This window comes from Tauraco erythrolophus, chromosome 6, assembly GCF_009769465.1.
Source record: "Tauraco erythrolophus isolate bTauEry1 chromosome 6, bTauEry1.pri, whole genome shotgun sequence".
Classification (NCBI taxonomy): domain Eukaryota; kingdom Metazoa; phylum Chordata; class Aves; order Musophagiformes; family Musophagidae; genus Tauraco; species Tauraco erythrolophus.
In genome coordinates this window covers 56,504,395-56,529,560 of record NC_141470.1, presented here as the reverse complement: position 1 = coordinate 56,529,560, position 25,166 = coordinate 56,504,395, and the positions used below count along the sequence as shown (strand labels likewise).

Sequence of the window (25,166 nt, the reverse complement as noted above, 5' to 3'; positions counted from 1 at the left end):
GCATTTTAAGTCCAGCAGCAACAGAATTCTCTTTCTTGAAAGAATGCTGTAAGCACAAACACAGTCAATCGTTCTAATAACTGTGCTGATATGACAGAAATCTTCATTTAGACTAGAAAAACACAGAAATGATGGAGATTAAAGAAGCTCAAAGACCCAATGAGGCTGGACCTTAAACTCAATGTTAGGTGTAAGACAGGGCAAAAATCACCCCACCTCTTCTTTAACTATAAAATCAACTAGGAAAAAAGTTCAGTATGATAAATTAGTACACTGGTTTCCCTACGCAGTTACACAGTGACAATACTTTCAGATAAATAGCATCCAGAAACTACTATACATCTCATATTTCACATGCAAATATGATTTTTCCCAATCTAGAGAAGTGAAACCAAGTGCAGTATGTAAGTCAGCTTATTTCCCTGCAATGCCAGACTACGTTGGTGAGACTCTAATCTCAATTGAGTCCAATTATACCTTTATAGACTGACAGTTCCCACTTAATGGTCAGGACTATTCCTCCAACAAAAACAAAGATAAGAAAAAAAAATACATCAAATGGTTAATGATGCTAAATACTGTTTTGCGGTCAAAAGTGCAATGAACATGGGTACAAGACAACCGTTCCTCTATCACAGATTATATAAATATTAGAAAACGGAGCACCATTGAAGAACCTGCTTGATAAGAGTATAGTCATGGAAAGAAATTTAACTGTAATGCATTCCAGAAAGTTTTAATTTATAGAGCTTAAACCTGAAAAGAACACTTAGATTTAGACTGACCTCATTATACCTCTTTTACCTCTGCCTTGAGCCCATTAACTTAAGTTTCATTTAATTAATCATCTAGGAAGGCATTCAGTTTGGATTTAAATGACACTGCAAGATGAAAAATACACTACTTTTCTCAGTTATTTGCTCAAAGATTGATCGGATTTATTATTAATATTGTCTGCTTCATTTCTAATATTTCTGTCTTCAATTTCTAAATCTTCTTTCTTCATATACTGTTTTCAATTGAACGTCCTTTAATATTATGCAGAAGATACTTTTACAAAGTAATTAAGTACCACCTGATCTAAACACACTGAGCTCCAACTCTCACCATACAAATATTTTCCAGGCCCTATGCCCTGGTCATGCTAATGATCATACTTGTAAATTTTTTTCCATCCCTATATAAAAAACCTAAAACTAGAATCAAAAACTGCATTCTTAGATTAGACTTCTTATTAAAGACAGAGAGGCAAAGACTATCACTTCTCTACATACTGACAAATAAGGGTAAAAAATAACAGCATTTCTTATTACTCCTTCATTTCAGGAAGAACTCTGCTCTCAAAGCAGAAACACCAGAGACAAAAATAGATTCAGTATGTTAAATAGAAAATCATAAAAAAAAAAAAACTTTTTCTTGAAGCCAGCAGGTTAGTTTAGGAAAGAACGCGCTATGAATGTCTAGAATAATGCGGTAGTAACTGCAGAAACTTGGTGTAATTAAAAGGTTTTCAATTACTTTGCAACTTCAAGTCATTCTTTTTCTCCAAGAGTCTTTTTTATACACATATATATATTTAAACAAAATGCCTATTGACCGGCATCCTATAGTACATAACGCGATAACTAGAAATACTGTAATGTTTTCTAAACAATCTGTCAGTCTATACTAGTCCTCAGTTCTGAGGACAGGTATTTCTTGGCCGTTTGCTGAATTTGCATACTCAGTTAAAAGCTGGAACAGTTCTTCTTAAGAAATAGGAGTATCCTGAGATCACAGAAGTCTCAGGAAATAACATGAAGTTGAAAGCTGATACCTGATATTCACAGAATCACAGAATGGTTGAGGCTGGAAGAGTGCTCTGGAAGTAATTTTGTCCAATCCCCCTGCTCAAGCAAGGTCATCTAGAGCCACAATGTGTTCTGACAGCTTTTGAATATCTTCAAGGAGGGAGACCACAACCTCTTTGGGCAACTTGTGCCATCACTCTCGCAGTGAAAAAGTGTTTCTGATGTTCAGAGGTAACCTCCTGTGTTTCAGTTTGTGCCCACTGTCTCTTGCTCTGTCACTAGGTACCACTAAAAAAGCCTGGCTCCATTCTCTTTGCATCCTCCCTTCAGGTATTTATATACACTGACAAGATCCCGCTCCAAGTTTTCTCTTCTGCAGACTGAACCCTCTCAGCCTTTCCTCTTAGGAGAGATGCTTCAGTCCCTTAGTCCTCTTCATGGCTCTTCATTGTACTCTCTTCAGTGTGTCCATGTCTCTCTTGTACTGGAGAGTCCACAACTGGACACAGTGCTCCAGGTGGAGCAGAGTAGAAGATGGAGTAGAGGGGAAGGATCACCTCCCTCGAACCGCTAGCAATGTTTTTTCTAATGCAGCCCAGGATGCTTTTCAGCAGGGGCACATTGCTGGCTCATGTTCAACTTGGTGTCCACCAGGACTCCTATGCCCTTTTCTGCAAAGCTGGTTTCCAGTTGAGTGGCCCCAGCATCTATCAGTGCATGGAATACTACGGAGTACATCTACCACATGGAACCTAACAGTCCTCTGCGGTAGGGCTTGTATTTAAATATTCTACAGAAGAATATTTGCAAAGTAATCATGTTAAGGATTACGTACATCTTTGTTCTTCATCTTTCAGTCAGTCGATTCATAACAAATGTGCAGAATATAACTCATTAAATTAGTTTTTTCACAAATACTGAATTGTCCCTTGAGTAGTCTCTTTCTTAAGATTAGGGATAGAGAGTGGATTCAGTGTAAGACCAATCCACAGGCAGTAAGAAATACATCCAGTAGTTTTTCATAATGTGATTTTTTTTCCTGAAATTCTTGTCTTAGTATAATGTTAAGGTAGCTGCCATAAAACTGGGGGGGGGGGGGGGTGGGAAAGTTGAGAGAAATATATCTACGTAGCTTTTCAATAAAAGAATAAATTAATTTTTTTAAAACTTCAGCAAAGAAAACAATGAAATATAAATGAGAATTAGTTACTTGAACAAACAACTATAATTTTCACATGGGCTAACTTTGCTATTTCATAATCATCTCCATGGTAGATAGAAAACTGTGTAACATAAGCATGTGACTCAGTCATCTCATCTTTGTTACTAATATACATACTTTCTTACACCTGGCAATAAGAATCCAATACAGATACAGCAAGAAAACTCACAGGAGCTACTACAGAAGACTTTTTCTTCTCATCCCTAAAGTGCTTGAGAGAGAGAGGTAGCTGAGGAGACTCTTAACATAACTGAAACTTTCAGTTAAATGTAGATCATCAAATTCATATTTAGCTTAAATCAGTAACTAGTTAAACTCTTTCCGCCTTTCTGAAGTAAGTGATCTAAATACTCTTAAACATTGGTTGTTTGCAACAAGAAAGTAACGTTCCTGTTGGCAACCTGTGTTAAAACGGGAGAGAATTTTAAGTTATATGAGGAAAAAAAAAAATAATTTCTACACAGTGTCCTGGTAAAATCATGACTGAATCACACTACTGAGAATGTCAAACTTATCTCTAAAAACTATGGGGAAACTGAGCTTGTCTATAAAATTATGAACACAACTCAGTGCTTTGAAAATAAATTTTCTGCAAGAAACGCTTGTGATTTTTACCTCTTTTCCAGTAGAGAGCACATACATTCAAACAGTAACTACAGCCAAATAGCTACTAACAAACACAATGTTTCTTTAGCTGACAATTTGTATAAATAAAAACCAGGTTTATATCAATGGTCAATTGCTTGAGACCAGGCCAGAGACTCTTCTAAATCAAAACTGTGTTTGATTTAACCACATCAAAATTGTCAATGGTATTAGCATAAGACTGACAATACACTGATCCAATGAAAAAAAAAAAAAACAAACGCAGAAATTTGCTGTTACCAAAAAAAAAGAAACCACCCTTTCAGATATTTTGACTGCCAAAACCAAGGTATTTTTCCACTCAGCTGGTAGCCTTAAAATCACTAAAAATCACTCTAACAGGCAGGCTAACATAATCAAAGTCTAATTCCTGTTGTAGCCTTACATAGAGCTATTAGACTTATTTAAAGTTATTTAGCTTTAGAGTTCTTAGGCTTTCCATTTACGTTTGTGATGCAGTTTGCTCTTATCTGGCTGAAGCTGCTCCTTAAACCACATCTTAAAGGAATTTTTTCATTTCTTCTAGTCAAGGGGTCATACCTGGGGCAGAGCAGATATACGGAGATATTTATCTTCCTAAAAATCACAGAATCATAAAACGGGTTGGCTTGGAAGGGACCTTTAAAGGTCATCTAATCCAACCTCCCTCTGCAACGAGCAAGGACATCTTCAACTAGATCAGGTTGCTCAGAGCCCCATCCAACCTGACCTTGAATGTTTCCAGGGATGGGGCATCTACCACCTCTCTGGGCAACCTGTGCCAGTGTTTCACCACTCTCAGTGTAAAAAGTTTCTTCTTTCTATCTAGTCTAATTTAGCTTCTTTTAGTTTAAACCCATTACCTCTGTCCTATCGCAACAGGCCCTGCTAAAAAGTCTGTCCCCATCTTTCCTATATGTCCTCAAAATTTTAAGTATTGAAAGGCCGCAGTAAGGTCTCCCCGGGGCCTTCTCTTCTCCAGGTTAAACGACCCAAATATCCTTTATACAAATGTATCTATATATAAAATTACTGTATAACATTACACAGCCAGCATGCATCTACCACAGCTAGAAGTGGCTTACTGAAAATGCAGAGGGCAGCACGTGAAGCTTCAGACAGCTAAAAGGAAAGTATACTTTTCTGGATAGCAACATGAAAATCTTAATGTTTGGATGGAAGGAGATAAAGAATGTTAAAATGAACCATTATGACTGGCTGGTCCTCAAAAAGAGTTCTCAAAGAGCTGTCAAAACATAGGTAAATATATAGAATATGTAAATAGTATTAATTCTGCTTTTTTTTTCCTGCTGTAACATTTTTAAAAAAATATAATACCTGCAATACTTTGTAAATTCAGTGAATTAATGTGGAAGAACTACTGGACATACTTCTCCTAGAGAGTGAGTTTGCAACAGAAGTGATATTTTTTGCCTTTGTTAAAATACATATACTGGCAGAAAAAGATACATTCAAACCTCATTACACACAACTTACTCTGATTTTTGGTAAAACTCGACGAAGTGTTTCTGCAGGATTCTGTCGCATCAGAACTGGAAGGTTTGCCACCACACTTGTTCCTTGTACATCCTGGCCAGAACTTACAAAAATATATACAAACAATACATTACTCTCTAGCATGGTTACAAGCTCACAGCTTTCATTTAAAAAAAAAAAAAAAAACCAAAAAAAAACAAACCAACAAACGAGCTAACTAGGTTTTTCATAGAACAAGTCAAGAGAAGCATTGCTTCTTTTATGTAATATGTAGTAGAAAACAACATTAAAACAATATCAACCATAAAAGCTGTTACGTATCGTTTCTAATATGGAATGTTCTAAAGTTTAGTGTACTTTTGGGAAAAAAATAAAAAATGATTGAAAGATCTTTTCAAACTGGACAATCAAGGCAGTTGTTTTGTGGAAGATTTTATATTAAAACAATAAAAGTGATAAAATATAGGAAGGAGATAAATAGAAGATACAAATGAAAATTACATCTAACAACCTAACACAACATTTTAACAGAAATTTACCATTTTTTCCTTTTTGTAGAGAAGACAGTCAGATACATAATCAGATGTACATTGACAAACATGATTAAAGAAGGATGCAAAAACTTGGTTAGATTATAGACCTTGAACCTTTCTCTCTCAATGGTACCCCACAATTTAACTAGGAAAGAAAAATAAAAAATAAAAAAAAACACAAACAAACAAACAAAAACAGGATGGGAAGGAAAAGGTGGGCAGCAATGAAGAAAAGGCATGAGATGAAAACAAAAACTATCTAAGTGGATAAATTTCTAAAATGGTATCAAAAAGAGAAAAAGTTTGGATGCCAAAATTAAAAATCAAACTAAACATCAACACATCCTTTTCCCTGTTTAAATGCATAAAATCAAGTAAACAAATTCAGATTTGTTCCAGCAGCTAAGCAGCTCATTTTTAAATAAGCATGCAAAGCTCAAATGTACACATGCAAACATTTTTCTTAGTGTGACAACACAATTAATTGTTAGGATTATACATAAAATTTTAAAAGAAACTCATAGTAAAACTACTTTTAAATACTTCCATATGCCACTCCCCAAACTATCATCATTCCAAGTTTTCTTAGTGAAACATATGAGCTCAGGAAGCGGACTAGGTACATAAATTGATCACAGGACAGTAGATTTGCACAACCACCTTCCAGTTTTGTTCTGCCTCTGAAGTATAACAGGGAATTCACAGTTAAGATGCAAAGCCTTCCCACAGCATTTAGAGCTGAAAAGATCTTTACACATTCCATTACTGTTGTACATCATCTTTAACATCCATGTCTTTCAGAAGATCAAACGAAATTATAGGTACAGTCAAGCAGGCCAATTTAGATTCATTTTTTTAAATGCATATAAATGTATTTTTAAAAATAAGGATATGTTTGTATAATAAGCATGAAGCAGAAGTAAAAGCTTTGGATAAAATCAAGAGACACTAAAATACCCCAACAGAAATACTGTAATATCCCACTGGAAAGATTTTTTTTCTTTGCACTCTATAATGTCCCAGCGAAAATATTCAAACAACAATTAGATATCACTAACATTAACTCAATCATATGTAGCAAACTGCAATTTCAGTGTTATTTTGAAAGAAAGTATTCTTCACTATCCTCGCAAAGATAATTTTCCATGTTAGAAGGCAGTATCTTCCGGAAGATTAAGTACAGGCTGGAAGGCAGGAATTCAGAAATTCAAACCCTCTTTGCAAGGTGGAGAGTCACACACACCCCAGTTCACTTCTGTGCTAGGTTTCCATTCCGCAGACGGATGTAATTACCTAACTCACCAACTACAAACTATCACTCTGTATAAGGGTCTTAGCATGGAAAAATCTCTGCCTCAAAAAACCTCCTCCTTCCAGAAATCTTGCTATGCTACATATGCCTCATTTTTTGTACAAAATAACACAAAATGCCTGTAATTTGAAAGCATGAGTCTAAGGCATATATGATGGAATTAACCTAATCTTAGATTGCCTGTGTCTGCTGCTAAGATAATTTCCCTTTAAAAATCGACGGAGATAGATTGTACTTTATTGAGTCCAGTTTATCTCAGCCTAAATAGATGAGACGGGCAATGCCACTGAAATGCCTGTTTCCCTCTATCGCCCATAAAGGCAGGCACAAAGACTGGCTCTTCTGCATGTACCTGCATTGCAATTAAATGATGGCTTCTATTCACAGAAACACATTACGAGCCCTAGTCCTACAGGCATTCATGTTTATGCGTAACGTCACCATTGCAAGTGGTCCCATTGATTTCTCATTTAGTAATCTATTAACACCTTTAGAAATGCTTGTGTGATTATAGCATCTAACTAACAAAGCTAATTTAGGACAAAATAAAACAGTTCTACTTCCCTGAGTTCCAGAGCAATCAAGAATCATAGAATCATAGAAGGATCCATCAGAAATTTAGTCATGGCAAAAACTGCTCTAAATGGGTACTACATACCATGAATGCTAGGAACCAGTATTTATGTCTTTTATTTATTGGATCATATACACCTTAAATGTTACAAAGATGAGAACCCAAATAGAAGAGTTATCATAAAATCTAAGATGAGTAAAAAGCGAGTAGAAAGCTGTGAGCACTGTACTGATGTTATCACACATTGCTGCCATCAGGCCTGCAACATTCTGACCCACTGAACAAATGTGGGAATCATTCCCAGAGTGGAGACTTCACCTTTATTGCTCCTATACATTTACAATAATAAAGAGTAAGCAAAAATCAGTCAGGGATGGCGGGCAACACAGATGAAAAAGAAATAAAATACACTGAAATTCATCATATCAGAGTGTAATAGCAAAAAATATTTATAAACAAAATTTAACAAGCTGAAAACAAGACAAAATTAAGATACATAATCTTAAGGCCAAGAAGAAAAGGCTTGACAGAGCATAAAAAAAAAATCACCATTTCCTATATTTTTTTAATATGTGCTATCTTTTTCTCTTGGTATCTACTTTATTTAGAAATACAAGAAATTACTGATCCAATACTGCATTTTTTTTAAATATTGCACTTTTTTTTGAATTCCAACTGAGAAAACGTGTAAGTATTTTTGTAGTATTTTAATCCTCTATTAAGACTATTCCTGAGGTAAAATTAAGCTAATGTGATATTCTTGAAAAGTACTACAAACTAATTTTCTGGCTAGTTACCATATACATCACTCTACATTTTAACTATTGTCTGTAAACACAAGAACGAGGGTGGTGAGGTACTGGAACAGGTTGCCCAGAGAAGTTGTAGATGCCCCATCCCTGGAAGTGTTCAAGGCCAGGTTGGATGAGGCTATAGATGTAGTGGAGGGTTTCCCTGCCCATGGAAGAGGGGTTGGAACTAGATGATCTTTGAGGTCCCTTCCAACTCTAACCATTCTGTGATTCTAAGTTCTGACAGGGCAAAGCTACACCAAAGCCCTTTTTAATGCCATTCAAAACCAGCAAGAATGGATAAGAGTACGGATTTTCAGAATGACTTTATTAGCATCCCTGCAATCTTACTTGGTAAACATGTATGAGCGCTCTCAATAAAAACACGTCTGCCAGTAATATTTAAACTCAGTGAAAGGATAGTATTCTGTCAATTACTGAAAATGGACTTCAATTAACGATTAATAACTGATCTATTTACAGCTGGCAATATTTTTGCATTATTCAAAACCATTTTATCATCTAATTTAAAGCCATAAATATTAAAGCCTTTCATGTTTATGGCAGATTTCTCTGAGTATCACATATTAATTCCAACACAGCTTTAAAGCAGAACCGAGAAATCTAGAGCTCCCAGAGTGGAAAAGGGTCACAGGGTGGATGAGGCCCACAACTTCTTATAATGCAACTTGCAAGGAAAAGATACATGCCTTTGTATTATCCAGCAATAATGCAAAAGGTCAAGGTAACATGGAGAAGTGATTTAACTGAAAATTTTATTCGTGTTGTATCAAAATGGAATAAATCCTAACTGCTAAGAAATGCAACCAAAATGCAACCTTTATCCATTAGAAATTTAAAGAAAAAGGGAGTATTTCCCTTTAAACCAGAAATGCTTAGTATCTGGCTTGCTGCCAATTAAGAATATGAAGAGCAGGAGGCATTTCAACACCTACACAGCCTGTAATTTTCCAACTGCAGAAGATTTTTCTTCTATTTCTACCAAAGAAGCTGCACCATAGGTTTTCTTTAAATATTAAAGACTTCAAGATTATAGTGAATTATTGCTAAAGGCTCAGATTTAGACATTTTTGTACTAATAAACACATTAAAATAAATGCTAAATCTTTTCTTCAGAGTCACAGTAAGCTCAACGTAATGAAGGCACTATTACTTTATTAACAGTGCTAACTATAGAAAAACAACAGAGCTCTATACTTGGAAGCAATTTAGCTCAACCTTTTTTGTGCTAGCAGAATCCACATAGATAATAACAATTACATATAAGACTTCGGGACTGATCTTCTGAGTTCATCCTGCAGGAGATCTGTCATGGTTTGATGTGGAGGGGGGGGTGGTTCTGGTGGCAGGAGAGGGGTTTTGGTCCCTGTGACCTCCCCGGTTTTGTAACCGGGTTAGGCTTAGTTCTGGCCACCAGATCAGACTGCCATCCCCCTCGGGGTTGAGCCAATAGGGCGCCTCTGCGAATTGCCCTATTTAAGTCAGGACAAAGGGACCGGAAAAGGTGCTTCGCCCAGGATCAAGCAGAGAAGGGAGGAGGGCACTGCCCCTGCTCCCTGGCTCCCGGCCGGGCAGCTGCCTGCGTCGGGCCGGCGCCGTCCACGGAGAATGGCGGCGGCGGAGCCAGCTGGGGAACTCGGGGGCACCCCACTCCCGGGGTGCCCACTGGGCTGAGTTCACCTGGAGAGGACTGAGATCTGAGAGAAACAGCCGCATCGACACCAGGTCAGTGAGGATGGAGCGGGAGGAGGTGTGCCGGAGCCAAGTTTCCCCTGCGGCTGATGGTGAGATGGCAGGTGGCCCCCCTGCAACCAGGACGGCCTCGGTGGAGCAGCGACCCACTCGCAGCCCATGGGGAGAAGATGCCTGAGCCTGAGGATGGTCGTGTTGGGGTGCATGACAAGGCAGAGCGGCATCTGGAGTCTTCGTGACGACCCACGCCGGAGCGAGTGGCTACAGCTCCCTAAGTACCCGAGACTGTGGTAAAGCCCACACCGGAGCAATCTGTGGGGAGGATTGTTTCCAGTGGGCTGGACTCACGCTGGAGAAGTCTGTGGATTTTTTCCTCGTGGGTAGGGGATCCATTGGAGCAGGGGAAAAGGGTGTAAGGACTCCTTCTCCTTTAAGAAAGAGGCAGCAGTAACAGCACGGAATGAACTGACCTGCACTCCCCCAGTCCCTGCCCCGTGTGCTGCTGGGGGGAGGAGGTAGAGCCGGGAGGAAAAGGAAGGGGGGGGGGGAAGGTGTCGGTTTTAAGATCTGGTTTTGTTTCTTTCTGTCCTCTCGAGTAATCGGTTTTTGTTTCCCTTTGTCCTTCTAAGTAATCATTAATAAACTGTTTTGCTTTGAGAAAAGCTCTGCCTGTTTTGCCCAGGACCATGGTTGGTGGGTGCTCCCTCTGTTCTTGTCTCAACCCTCAGTCCCTTTGGTGTTTTTTTTTTCTCTCCTCTCTACTTTACTGGAGAAGGAGAGACTGTGTGAGTTTTAGTTGCTGGATCAGCCTAAAACCACGACAGATCCCAGTGACTTTACAATGTTGAGAATCCTCAACCAGGGAAACGCTCTTGCTCCTGAACACTTCTGTCCTAATACTCACTGCCTCTGCAACCCCAGTTGCTCGCTGCCAGCCGGTAGTACCAGAGCTGTTCTCCAGCTACAAGGCTCATTGAAGAGGTGGTATTTCTCAAGTGCAAGCATAGCACTAAGCCTCTCCCTCTAGCCCTTGCATTTTTCACTTGTTTTTTCTACTGTCATCAAATGAAGTCTACATTATATTTGGGATTGCCTTGACACTGCAGTAAATCTTTTTAGAAACCATTTATAAACATATGAAGGACCAAAAAAAGCGACTGGGAGTAGTCAGCCCGGATTTGCGAAGGGGAAATCATGCCTGGCCAACTAGCTTGGCAACCTTCTGCAATGAGATGACTGGCTTGGATGGTCAAAGTAGTTTATCTCATTTCAGCAAGGCTTTCGACATCAATATCCTCACAGATAAATTGATGGAAGTACAAGCTAGATAAATGAAAAGTTTTGTAGACTGAAAACTGGCTGAACTTAAAGGCTTGTCATCAGTAGTCAGCCAAGAGTGGTTTACACAGGGGTTTACAGTGGGGGCAATACTGTTTAACATCTTCGTTAATGACCCGGACGATGGGACAGAGTGCACCCTTAGCTAGTTTGCAGATGACACAAAACTGTGAGGAGAGGTTAATAGACCAGACGGTTGTGCTGCCTCAACAAGCTGGAGAAACAAATCAACAGGGATTTTAGGAAGTTCAACAACGAGAAATGCAAGTCCTGCAGCTGTGGAGGAATAACCTCACGCACTAGTACAGGCTGGGTCCAGCCAACTGGAAAGTAGTTTGGTAGGAAAGGACATGGAGGTTCCAATGGACGCCAAACTGACCAGGAGCCAGCAATGCATTCTTGCGGTGAAGGTGGCTGGCATTCTGGGCTGCACTAGGAAAAGCATCACCACCAGCTCAAGGGAGGCAATTATTATTCTCTATTCAGCACAAGAAACTCGTAGACAGACGACAGTGAGTCCATCGAAGGGCCACCAAAATGATTAAGGGATTACAGCATCTAATATTTGAGCCAAAGATTAGACAACAGGGATTTTTAGTCTTGAGAAGAGAAGGTTTAGGGTCCTTATTTAAGATTTATAAAATCTGATGTGAGGCAGTAAAGACAACTGAGGCAGATTCTTCCCATTGGTGATCAGCGACAGGACAAGGGGCAATGAGGACAAATTCAACACACAGGAAATTGCACTTAAAAAAAAGTTCTTCTATAACAGGGCACTCAAACATTGGAATGAGCTACCCAGACAGATGGTAAAGACTCCAACCATAGGATTCAAAATGCTGAGATCAGGAGAAGACCTTGAGTACATTGCTCTAATTGGCACTGCTTTGAGCAGGGAGGTGGACTAGATGATCTCCAGAGGTCCCTTCCCACCGCAACTATATTATGATTCTGTGATTATTTTCAGGATAGGTGCTTCCAGGTTCACAAACTCAGCAAGCTCAGGGCAGACAATAAGATTTCTTACATTTAAAATAAGTAACTATTTAAAATGGATCTTTAAAAACTCAATTTGAGTTTAATTTTTAAAGCGTTTTTGAAAACAGATATCGCAAAATAAAAGCAAAAAAAAGTTTTAAAAGTCCCTGGGTACTCAATTAGAAATATTTGTATCTGGAAAGGGAACGAAGGACTACAGCTCCTTCTACAGCATGAAGAAAGAAGATTAGTTTCTGAATGTTCCCCAAGATATTACCACAAAGGAGCTTGAAACTCTCTCTGCTTCATTCGCAGTAGCCTGCAAACCACAATGACAGGAGGAGAATACAGCATTGTACAGAAGATTGAGGTACGGTATTTACCCAAGCTCTAATCAAAGCACCGAGTTTATGAACTGACTTCTCTTTAACACTGCGGCTAACTGTATCAGTTTGGCAAAAATGATTTGCTCAGTTGTCTTTGTCGAATCAACCACCAAAGTCTGTGCTAACAGACTAACTTAGTTTTACAAAGCCAGAAGTTCTGATGGATGGCTGCAGGAGATTACAGTGTTATAACGCCCCGTGAGCGACACTATTTTCAGTGCAAGATTCCAAAATGCTTTGTGCTGGCCTAAATCTGCATTTCTTGAAAACAGAAGTAAAAATTTACAAACTTAGTGAGAGAGAGATTAGAACAACATGATAAAAAATGAATAAAGTTTTCAATAACTAATTAGGTATAATGAAAAAGAAATTCACAAAGAACATTGTCAAACATTGAAAAAGGGTGCCCAGAGGTTGGGGGATCCTTGGAGACATTGAAAACTCATCTGGACAATGTCTTGAGCAACCTGATTTAACACCAAATTATATTAGACTTGGCAGTTGGCCCTGCTTTGAGCAGGGCATTGGACCAAATGACCTCCTGAGGTCACCTAATCACCTAAGCTATTCTGTCACTGTGATTCGCAAATTCTAAACTTAATTTCTTATGCATATAAAAGCTCAGTATCTGACAGGATTTAGCTTATTCACAATGATTCAATATCAATTCTCCTTCCAGGATTTCTGTTCTCCTGTACAATATATTGGTTGCCAAGGCAAACTAGAAATCCAGATAAATGTTTCTGTCACTAACATAAAAGTGCTCGGCCCATAAGACTTCTTAAATTTTATTGTGAAGATTTTACATAGCAATCTTTCCTAGGCAGATAGGGAGACACAGCTTATAATTTATTAAACTGCTTTCTATGTACTACTCTTGCTAAGTAAAAACTAACACTTTTACAAGTTTTATTTTTTAATTTTGTCTTTGATTTTATAATTTAGGTTTTTGGTAACAAAAAGGGCAAAAAATTCTAGAAAGTGAAACGACAAATATTGATAAGGGATTTTAAGACTTATTTCTAATTTTCATTTTATTTCCAGATGAATACTCCTTTGATAAAATACAATCATATTTTCTGTAACAGTACAGTCCTTTCTCAGCACCAGTGTAAAGCAGTAACGTTGCTTTTATTTCATGTTACGTACTCTTAAAATTTAAGTTTATTTTTGTAAATATAAATTATATAACAGGAGTGTCTAAACATCTATTTGACGTATATTGCAATAAGTATATTATAAACAGACCCAGTCCCATGGATGGATCTGTCATTTCACTAAAATAAATTCCTTTATAGCCTCAGTTGAACAAAGACTGAGAAGCATGAGCTGTACCAATATTAACGCAGTCTTGAAACTACATATTACAAGGGAGATTTTATAGACAATAAGTACTGTACAAAATTGTTTATACATTATCCTCTATCATGTTGCAAATGACAAATCAAAGTATCTGGAATCAAAATGCTGTTTTATCTGATAATTTGCCCTAGGATTTGAAATTGTAAAGATACATGAAATATTTGGGATGTACTTTTAAAATCAGATATCTGTTGTATCAAACTGCTTACATTTCTGGCATCGTACAGTAACTACTAAAAAAAGAGGCTTCCTTCTCAAGAAACGCGAGTATAAGAATTTTAAAAAACATTACTCATTTAAACACACACATATATATAATTACAGCTCTATGTATCGTATTAACTATTTTATGTATTATAATCCAATCTTATGTATTAAAATACAATATTGGTGCTCCTAAGCTGAATGCTACACTTTCTTCACTGTCAGAACATCTTTCGAAGATTACAGTTAGCTTAGCATCATATGTAACAACCTCAAAACCAATTTAAATTATCCCAGAAGCCAATAGCTTTTTTCTGTATGTACTAACACACTATAACATTTATGTATGCAAGCCTTCATGTATATGAAATTTATGGTAATATGTAAGATTCTAGAATAGAGATAAAAACCAGATTGTAAGTAAATCCAAGACTGTGATGGGGCCAAAGAAGAATTAAGCAGTTTTGTCCTTTAACCCTTCCTTCTCTTCCTCTGTTATCTGTCTAGCCAGAGCAAATAAAGAGAAGAAACTTTATTTTCAGGCTCCTATAATCTTGCTGAAAATAAGAGAGAATAAAATGAATCTGAAAGCGTAACACTTGATTAATATCCATTTTCAAGAATTCAGAAGTCCTGATAATATCACAGTATGAACATCTCTTTGCAATTGACATTGTAATCCTTTTCTACTAAAATCTTATTTTCAGAATCACTTTCTCATCCTGATCTTCTACTTCAGATATATGTGCCCGTGGTCATTTTACAGCACATCTGAATAAAATCTATATGAGATATATATATAAATAAAGAAGAAATTAATCCAATCTTAGTACATATCTGAAAATGCACCACTACATATTAAACTTCTAGTGCAATTAAAGTGAGAATGGAAACCCCAGATTTAGCTGCACAGTAGTTTTGTATTCATAGTAACCTTGTTTACCAGGATCAGTTTGGTCAACTGAAGTTTCTTATTTCTGTTTGCTTGCTGAACACTGTCAAATAAAGAAAGGATTTCTAATTCATACAAATACTCCCTTCTGTTCCTGAGCCAAAACAAATGTACTATAACAACCCAGTAACTTCATTCTTCCTAATATCATCAGTTTCTATGAGTTTAGACACCTCCATGAGGAAACGTTAAGATTTTCTCCTGTGAATTTTAAGAGAAGTTTCAAGAATATAAAAAGTGCCTCAAAGGAAAACATTTTTCCTCTCAAATATCACTCTAGTATCAACGTTACTATCTCCGAGACGATAAGTGTTTCCTCTTCCTTAGATGACTTATAACACATATTCCATTTTGTATGGTCTCTGGGTAGAACTAATCTCAGTGTTTTTCATTTTGAGTCTAAATTTGAAAAGTCTTGGAGTCTCTAAGATCAAGATAATGCAATTTTCAATTCCTAGATAATATAACAAAAATGAGCTAGCAGCTGATATTATTTTTGCCTGTGCCCAGTTCTCATTCACTGACTCAGAATTTATAATTTTCACTTTCAACAAGATTTGTCATTTCACAGCATGCATTATATGATACAAGACGTCTTCTGAAAAAGTACAAGGCCTGTAATTTTCTTACACAGAAAGTGAGGAGAAAAAAAAAAAATCACAGCTGCTAACCAAATTCTGGAAGGGTAAATTACTTCTGCTGACCTAAATTTATCTTACAGTCTAATTTAGACACAGGATCTCTTTTCATTCTCCAGTCTTTTATTTTGAATCAGTATATTTCATCCACAGAGTTAGCTATTTGTGACATGAAAGACAAACACTTCAAATGACCTAACAAGTACTAAAATCTACTTAGAGTCTTCTTCAACTCATGGGTCTTATAAGTGTGGGGCATTATACACAATAGATCCAAAAGCTCCCACTTTATTACTTACCTGTGTGTCTTTCTATGCATTCTCATCCTTTCTGACCATAATATATTCCACCTTGTATCAATTCCATTTATTTTTTTTCATAGCAACTCTAATCTCATAGTTGGGGGAGTTGATGAGAATCTTCTCAGAAATATTTAAAGGTTATTGATACAGAAAGCAGTATCCTTACATTTCAACCTCTCCTTTAGAAAATGGACTTAAAAATTTAGAAAATGCAAGTCTAAAAAAATTGTCTATTTTTTCCAAGATTTATTGACTACTCTACCAGAAGATATCACTTCCCTTCACCTCAGTCCCTCCTATAAGTCTCTCCAATCATTTAAAACCAACTATTAGATTGGTTCTAACGTAATTCCATTAGGAATTCCTCAGCATACCATTAGGAAAAGCACATAAAAGGTTAGGAAAAGCACATAAAAGGTTAGGAAAGCAACTGTTGCTGGTCTATTTGTGCATATCTGCATTGCTTCATAAAAAAGCCTTTTCTGTATAAGCAAGAGGTTGTTTTATATTGAAGACCATGGTAAAAGTCTGAAATACCCATAACCTTCTAAGACTTAAAATATAAGTAGGACATTTGAGCCACCTTCCAAAAAATTCAAACTTTTTAGAATAGGCTTATAAGATCCAGAACAACAAAATCTAAATTGCTGCATCAACACTGTAACATAGACAAATGGTACATAAAAGATACTTTGTACATGAGTTGATCATCCATTTCTTAAAATCACAGAATGGATCAAAAGAAAATGCAAATCATAGAATCATAGAATGGTTAGGGTTGGAAGGGACCTCAAAGATCATCTAGTTCCGACCCTCTGCCATGGGCAGGGAAACCCTCCACTACACCAGGTTGCTCAAAGCCTCATCCAGCCTGGCCTTGAACACTTCCAGGGATGGGGCATCCACAACTTCTCTGGGCAACCTGTTCCAATGCCTCACCACCCTCTGAGTGAAAAATTTCTTCCTTATATCTAATCTAAATCTCCCCTCTTTCAGTTTAAAGCCATTGCCCCTTGTCCTATCACTACACGCCCTTGTCTAAAGTCCCTCTCCAGCTTTCTTGGAGGCCCCCTTTAAGCACTGAAGACTGCTATAAGCTCTCCTCAGAGCCTTCTCTTCTCCAGGCTGAACAACTCCAACTCTCTCAGCCTGTCTTCATAGCAGAGGTGCTCCAGCCCTTGGATCATCTTCGTGGCCCTCCTCTGGACCCACTCCAACAGGTCCATGTCCTTCGTGTATTGGAGTCCCCAGAGTTGAACGTAGTACTCCAGGTGAGGTCTCACGAGAGCAGAGCAGAGGGGCAGAATCCCCTCCCTGGACCTGCTGGCCACACTTCTCTGGATGCGACCCAGGATACAGTTGGCTTTCTGTGCTGCCAGTGCACATTGCCGGCTCATGTTGAGCTTCTCATCAACCAACACCACCAAGTCCTTCTCCTCAGGGCTACTCTCAATCTATTCTCCACCCAGCCTGTACTTGTGCTTAGTATTGCCCAGACCCAAGTGCAGGATCTTGCACTTGGCCTCGATGAACATCATGAGGTTCGCACAAGCCCACCTCTCCAGCCTGTCAAGGTCCCTCTGGATGGCATCCCTTCCCTCCAGCGTGTCAACCACCCCACACAACTTGGTGTCATCTGCAACCTTGCTGAGGGTGCACTCGATCCCACTGTCCATGTAGCCAACAATGATGTTAAATAGCACTAGCTCCAATACTGATTCCTGAGGAACACCACTCGTCACTGGTTTCCACTTGGACATCGAGCTGTTGACCTCAACTCTTTGAGTGAGACCAGCCAGCCAATTCCTTATCCACTCTGTGGTCCATCCATCAAATCCATATCCCTCCAATTTAGAGACAAGGGTGTCATGCAGGACAATGCCAAATGTTTTGCAGATGTCCAGGTAGATGATATCAGTTGCTCTTCCATTATCCACCAACACTGTAACCTCATCATAGAAGGCCACCAAATTTGTCAAGCATGATTTGCCCTTAGTGAAGTCATGCTGGCTGTCACCAATCACCTCTTTTCTGTCCATGTGCCTTCAAATAGCTGCCAGGAGGATCTACTCCATGATATTGCCGGGCACAGAGGTGAGACTGTCTGGCCTGTAGTTCCCTGGGTCTTCCTTTTTTCCCATTTTAAAAATGGGGGCTACGTGTCCCCTTTTCCAGTCAGTGGGAACTTCACTGACTGTTACAACTTCTCAAATATTTTGAATAACGGTTTAGCAACTTCATCTGCCAGTTCACTCAGGACCCGTGGATGCACCTCATCAGGTCCCATGGACTTGTCCACCTTCAGGTTCCTCAGATGGTCTCGGACCTGATCTTCTCCTACAGTGGGCAGTTCTTCATTTTCCCAGTCCCTGCCTTAGCCTTCTGTGACTTGGGTGGTGTGGCTAGAGGACTTGCCAGTGAAGAGTGAGGCAAAAAAGCCACTGAGTACCTCAGCCTTCTCCATATCCTGGGTAACCAAGTCTCCTGTTCCCTTCTGGATACAGCTCACATTTTCCCTAGTACTCCTTTTATCACTGATGTACCTATAGGAGTTTTTCTTGTCACCCTCGTTGTCTCTGGCCAGATTTAATTCTATCAGGGCTTTAGCTTTCCTAACCTGATCCCTGCTGCTCAGACAATTTCTCTGCGTTCCTCCCAGGCTACCTGTCCCTGCTTCCACTCTTTGTAGGCTTCCTTTCTGTGTTGGAGTTGGTTGAGGACCAGCTTGTTCAGCCATGCAGGCCTCCTGGCATTCCTGCCTGACTTCCTTTGTTGGAAGGCACAGCTCCTGAGCTTGGAGGAGGTGATCCTTAAATATTAACCAGCTTTCCTGGGTCTCTCTTCCCTCCAGGGCTTTATCCCATGTTACTCTACCAAGCAGATCCCTGAAGAGGCAAAAGTGCGTTCTCCTGCAGCTCAGGTTGTGAGCTTGCTGTGCATCCTCCTTGCTGCCCTAAGGATCTTGAACTCCACTATTTCATGGTCACTACAGCCAAGGCTGTTCTTGAGCTTCATGTTGCCCATCAGCCCCTCCTTGTTGTTGAGAACAAGATCCAGCATAGCACCTCTCCTCATTAGTTCTTCTATCACTTGGAGATGACCAGTAGAGACATTGTAAAGAACGCTGAGTGCAGAATGAATGAAAGTATGGTGTATAAGTACAATCAACGAATGAAAAGCTACAAGGAAAAGTAAAATAAAAAAGAATAAGGAGAGTGAACTCAAGCGTTTGAAGCTATTGCTCACAGCATCTTCCCCCATATGCAAGAGAAATATGTCTATATATCTATAGAGATATTGTAAGTAGATAGATATCATATATAGTAATATAAGCTGAACTCATGTTTCAATTTGAAAAATATGGGAGTAAAATTGTGGGCACTCAAAAATATATCTGAAATTTTAGAAACTCTTTCGAAGCTTTAGCTGTAGAAGCTGTTCTTTTTTCCCAACCAAGGAAATCTGACTGTGACCTCAGAATGACTTCAAACAGTTAACACTAAATTTCTACCAAATTATTGCAGTCATACTCAAAGGGCCTGGTGATTCAAAAGAAAAAAAAATAATTAGAAAACGAACATAAAACTGTGAACTTACTCCTCATATAAGCTAGCTTTTAGACAGCTCGGAAGTAGAAAGCCTTGCTTGTTCACCTTCTATTCATTATTCAAATATTTTCAAGTAGTATTGGACATCTACTTCAGATTGATGCAGTGTTTGCATCAGCAATACAATGTCAAACAGCTAACTCTAGCATTGTTTTCTCATCCATCAGAAGCAACCGTAGAAAGACAGCTTTCTGAGGTAAACATGCAAATATCTAAAAATTACTTCAATTCCAAGCTGTTGCTGATTCATGTTCTGTCAAACAAAAAAGTGCTTTACTTGATTCATGTTCACTTTGGAAAGTAGGAGGAAATTCAGCTACTTAATTAAAATGAAGAAAGAGTCAGAGTCATGTCTCTCAGAAATATATGAGATTTGTTCCATTGACGGCATAAAGCCTGGAGTGGACAGATAATCAAACCAGATAATACAATTAACATAATAAACAAATTGAAGTGACGACACGAGTCTTGCTAATTTCCAGCTCTCTGGCAGAATAATTTCAACAGTAGATAAAAATTAGTATTATATATACACAGATAATTCATCTGTATTTATATTCCTGTTAAAATCATTATAAGCACATCATCCGAATCCTCCTGCCTACCCAACTAGGTTTAGGTAATTATAATCCACATAATGTTCCCTACCTTCAAAATCACTACAATGATCTTAAACAGTCTTTTGTTAGACTATTTTTTCCTCACATACTCATATTTTAACTTATTTCTAATGGTACGAGTATCCCAAAAAGAGTCTGACATTCTGCAATGGAAAGAATAAATAAAGCATTTACCAGTAATTCCACCCACATTTACTAAAATTAGTTCAGAATCATCTCTGGAAGAAAAGAATATCTCTTTCTTTTGAATGAGTGTCAAATATGCTCAACTGCATAGATCCTTCACAGCATACCAATGCAACCACCAGAATATCTGGCTTATCTGTTTACTATGTTAGTACCAATGTACCTTCTATGAAAGGAAAAGTAACATGGAAAAATTACAGTAAAAGCCATTGATACAATACTATTCGCACACCACTTTCCCCCCCACTCCTTTGCTTTGTTTGTTTCTGAAGACAAACAGAATTAACTGATCACTAAAAGGTGTGGGACAGTATATTTTTAGTCTAAAATCATTGTGGAATATTAACACAATGTATTATTTTCATTAATAATTCTTTTATTAGGTATCTGATATGGTATCCATGCAAATGGATACCTACAGGTAGAATTTATCTTAAAAAACAGCACACAGTGCTCAGAATATCAATGCTGTTTCAGTGCATCCAGAACTCTGAAGTTCTGCAAGAGTATCACAGGGCCAACATAGTCTTTATAAGTGCCACAGAACCATATCAGCTGGTATTCAGCGTGTAGTCTTCTGAAGATAATGAGCTTAAGGCAAACCCTAAGTTATAGGAATGATGGCAAAGAGAAGGAAAATAAGATGTATGCACTTGCAAGGGAAGAAATGGCAATTGGGGAAAAATAAAACCACTCTTCTGTATGTTGGACTCAAAAAGGGGGAGCAATACAAAAAAATCCAAACAACTAGTACTTGCATCCTTCATATAAAAAAAGCACGTAAAGCGAGTCATGAACACCTCAAATGACCTAACGTACTAAAATCTACTTAGAATCTTCTTCAACTCATGGGTCTAATAGGTGAGAGGCATTACACACAATACATCCAAAAGCTGTCACTTCCCAACAAGTCATTTAAAAATAAAAAAATCACCTTCTCCATTTAATCAGGAAATAAGATGAGGTGCTGGAAAAGTAAATACTTAAAGCCTTCAGAATTGACAATAAATAAGTAAGATACAAAGATCTGGATATTAATTATTTTCATTTGTCTACTCTCTAACACATAGCTTTCAAATAGGTGGGACGGTTTAAATGATCAAAGCGCAAGTGTATTTATCTGCCCTTAAGAGTTGATTTTTCCATACTAGTACACACCTAATCGTTTATTACGAACTCATGGTGCAAGTATTTTCTTTGTGTGTAATATAAGTAACCCTTAAAATGCACTTAGAATTGGCTTTACATGTTGACAAGAGTAAGAGGAAATAGACACATTCTTGGGTTAAAATCTGTACTAAAGAAGCAGGTTAATTTTAAGTCATTCTTTTCTCCATTAATTTAGTGGTTAGCACTTGATGCAGTTGTAAAAAACAAAAATAAAAATAAATCTTTCCCCGAAGCCTATACCCTAAATAACTTCTAGCTCCCAAAACGGCAGAAAAATAGGTATTCTAATCCTGAGATTTTAAATGAAATTACATAAAGGAGATTAACTGTTTGTAGCAGAGAATTTTGGTGCAAGCAGCAATGAGGCTATGACTCATATTTTGCTATTTAATATGGACGTAAATCCTCCTCCTCCTCAAAAAGCTCAGTTACAATTTCAGCAGTGAAAATGGCATCTTTTCTGTTTCTCCCTTTAAGGACAGTATTTTTATCTCTAGGCCTGCACAGCAATGTAAGCAATATTACCATGTAAATATGTATATTGAAGCAGATGCCCTTCACATTTCTCTTTGACATATGTTTATTATGTCAGAAACAATACAATCAATTCATATTCACAACAAAAACATAGTTAGCATTTTTAAAGCATTTCTTCACTGTCCCTAGTCTAACCTTCTCAATATACACTCAGTAACAGAAGTTACCAAGCAATTTCACTATGGGGAAAAATAAAAAAAAAAAAAAAAGAAAGAAAATAAAAAGAAAAAAAGAAGAGTATATACTAGTTTGGAAAGTCAGACCATAAGCAGGTCATCTGTACTCAGGCAGCACAGGCAAACAGTAAATCATTCAGTAAATCATTTTGCAGACATAACCCCTTGCAAGCAAAATGTATCTCATTATTACTGAGTGCAATAGCACTTCTCCCACGGTGCAGCTCTGTTTAAGTCAATTGAGTTATCAATGCTTTGAGCCAGCTTGAACACAACTTTCTTGCTCTTCTCCAACTGGTTAAGAGAAGTGTGTTGGAGTTACTACAGGTAGTTTTGAACAGCTCCTATTTAATCTCAGCATAAACAAATGGCTCCAGTACTTATTGTTCCTCGTTGTTCAACAATAGTCATCGGGGCGGAAAAGCTAACTCATACCTACCCAAATTAATCCACTGGGTTTACTTCAAGAAACATGGACTCAAAGCTTTTTACCAGAGGCCTAACTGACAATTCATACACAAAGCTATTCTCAAAAGCAAAAAAAAAAAAAACCAGGGACATGATGGACAATTTTTATGCAAAGCTATTCTCATAAGCAAAAAAAACAGGGGCTCCAAGACTTTCTGCTTATACTTTTCCCCATGCTCTTGGACTGCCACACAAAATCCTGTGGCAACTTTTGCAATTTTATTCAAAGTTACAGTGTATTGCCATTTAAAAAAATAAAAATAAATTATATCATTCTGATGGAAGGTACACTGAGGAAATAAAAAAAAAAAATCCTTTTTTTTTTCACAATCAAGTGGAATATTTAACTGTAAAAACCTAAGAGAAAACTGCCTTCAGAAAAAATCTCTATTGATCTCTTTGCAAAGCCAAAATTCTCTTAAAACTGGATGGTTATTGAAAAATGGATAAGGACAAGATGAATGGATAAAAGATTTTTTTTTTCACCCCATTAGAAAGAAGGTAAGACTATGCTCTTTGATGCGTCAGTCTTTCTTCATCATTATACATTATTTGGTGATGCTAGTCACTTTTATTTATATAATTTTACAGAAAAGGTAAGTTTAAAAAAACATCTGAAGACCTACAAATATCTTCCTGGCTATCTATGTAGACAAAGTCAAGAAAACGAGACCTCGAGTCACTCTACTCAGCTTGGATTCATACACACTTAAAACGATGCATTCCCACTCATATCAGTTCATCTATTCCTGCTTACACATCTATCTCCTGCTTTACGCCTGAATCTGACTTTCTTATGCTATAGTAAATTTAAGAACAGTGGAAGAACAGGAAAGTAGGAATTACAGAGAAACACTGGGACTAAAATCACACTGTAGCATGTTTATGTAAACAAACTGCATGTAATTTTGGAATGATACACCGACTAAGAAGTATTGTCTATCCATAGAGTCTGTTAGGAAAGGGGTAGGTATCTACAGTTCATTGGTATGTAAGGGGTAGATGGGCAAGACGTTTCCAACAATAGTTAAGAAGTTCAAGGAAGCATAGCAATTCCCCTTGGTCTTGCTGTGAATTGACAGGACTGACAAGGAATGACTCAGCCGATCTGCACGTGAGAGTTGTGCACATTCTCAGAACCCGCAGCCATGCAACAAGATGGAATAAAGAAAACTGCTCCTGAAACAACTGCTACCAAGATACGGAGGAATATATCCAGAGCCTGATATTTTTATTCCTTAACATTAACCCCTTGTAGGGTAATGCTTTGCAAAAAGAAACATGCAGAAACATTTATTTGAATGCAAAAGAAGCTAAAATGTAGAATTTACATAAGAGTATCTGCATCATCAAGAATCCATTCAAATACTAACATGGATATGAAATATCCGGTACATTTTCCTGCTTGTATAAAAGTATCAGACAGGCAATAAAGCATACCTCAGACAGATGTATCTAAGAGATCTAGCAGAAGTTTCCAAGTAGTTCTTTGTCTCTTTTCTCATTCTGTTTTATTATGACTCATAAAGAGCACTGTCTCATAAAGAAAGGCATTTTTCTTCTGTAGACAGGGGTGTTCATCTGATAGGATATAGGGAATTAACATTCAATGGGAAAGACTCCATCTTGTCAAACAGTGTCTCCATGAGACCAGTGAGGTTATTCATGGAGAGAGGAGTGAGTTCAGGAACTGCAGTGAATGTGATAGTCACATAAAACTACTTTTAACAGACTGAGGCATAAGAGTTAGAGAGCCCTTATTGTCAAAGCCTGGAAAGGACAGTGTTAATTGTTCAGACTGGAAAGACCCATACGCAACATGATCTAAGAAGGTAATTATACATCGGGGGGTGAGGTGGGGAGGAGGAGGGGAATCAAGATGTAAGAGTGCCAGTGATGTTAATTCTCAAAATGTGAGTTTCGAGAACAACTCAGTTACATAGCATTCCCATCACTATCATGTTCAAATAAAAATATTCCTGCTACTTTTGCATCTCTAGCCTACCTTTAAAAATCTTTCCCTGAGGGCATAACTCTGTCTTTGGCATCACTTTTGGAATTTGAAGTGATCTTTTAATAACCTGTGGCATCACTTCTGGAATTTGAAGTGATCTTTTTTCCAAGCACAAAGTCGTATAATTGTGCATAATTTAAACAGTTAGTTCTTTAGCTGTAATATGGTTTT

The 25,166-nt window shown here is 37.8% G+C and overlaps 1 protein-coding gene across 1 annotated transcript in view; it reads right to left on the bottom strand.

Annotated features, from left to right (window-relative positions):
- PPP4R4 (protein phosphatase 4 regulatory subunit 4) overlaps positions 1-25,166 on the bottom strand; it is a 72,254-nt gene that overhangs the window by 38,729 nt on the left and 8,359 nt on the right. Inside the window, 1 exon segment of the mRNA XM_086613558.1 lies at positions 5,134-5,236. Within this exon segment, the coding sequence (XP_086469684.1) occupies positions 5,134-5,236 (103 nt within the window).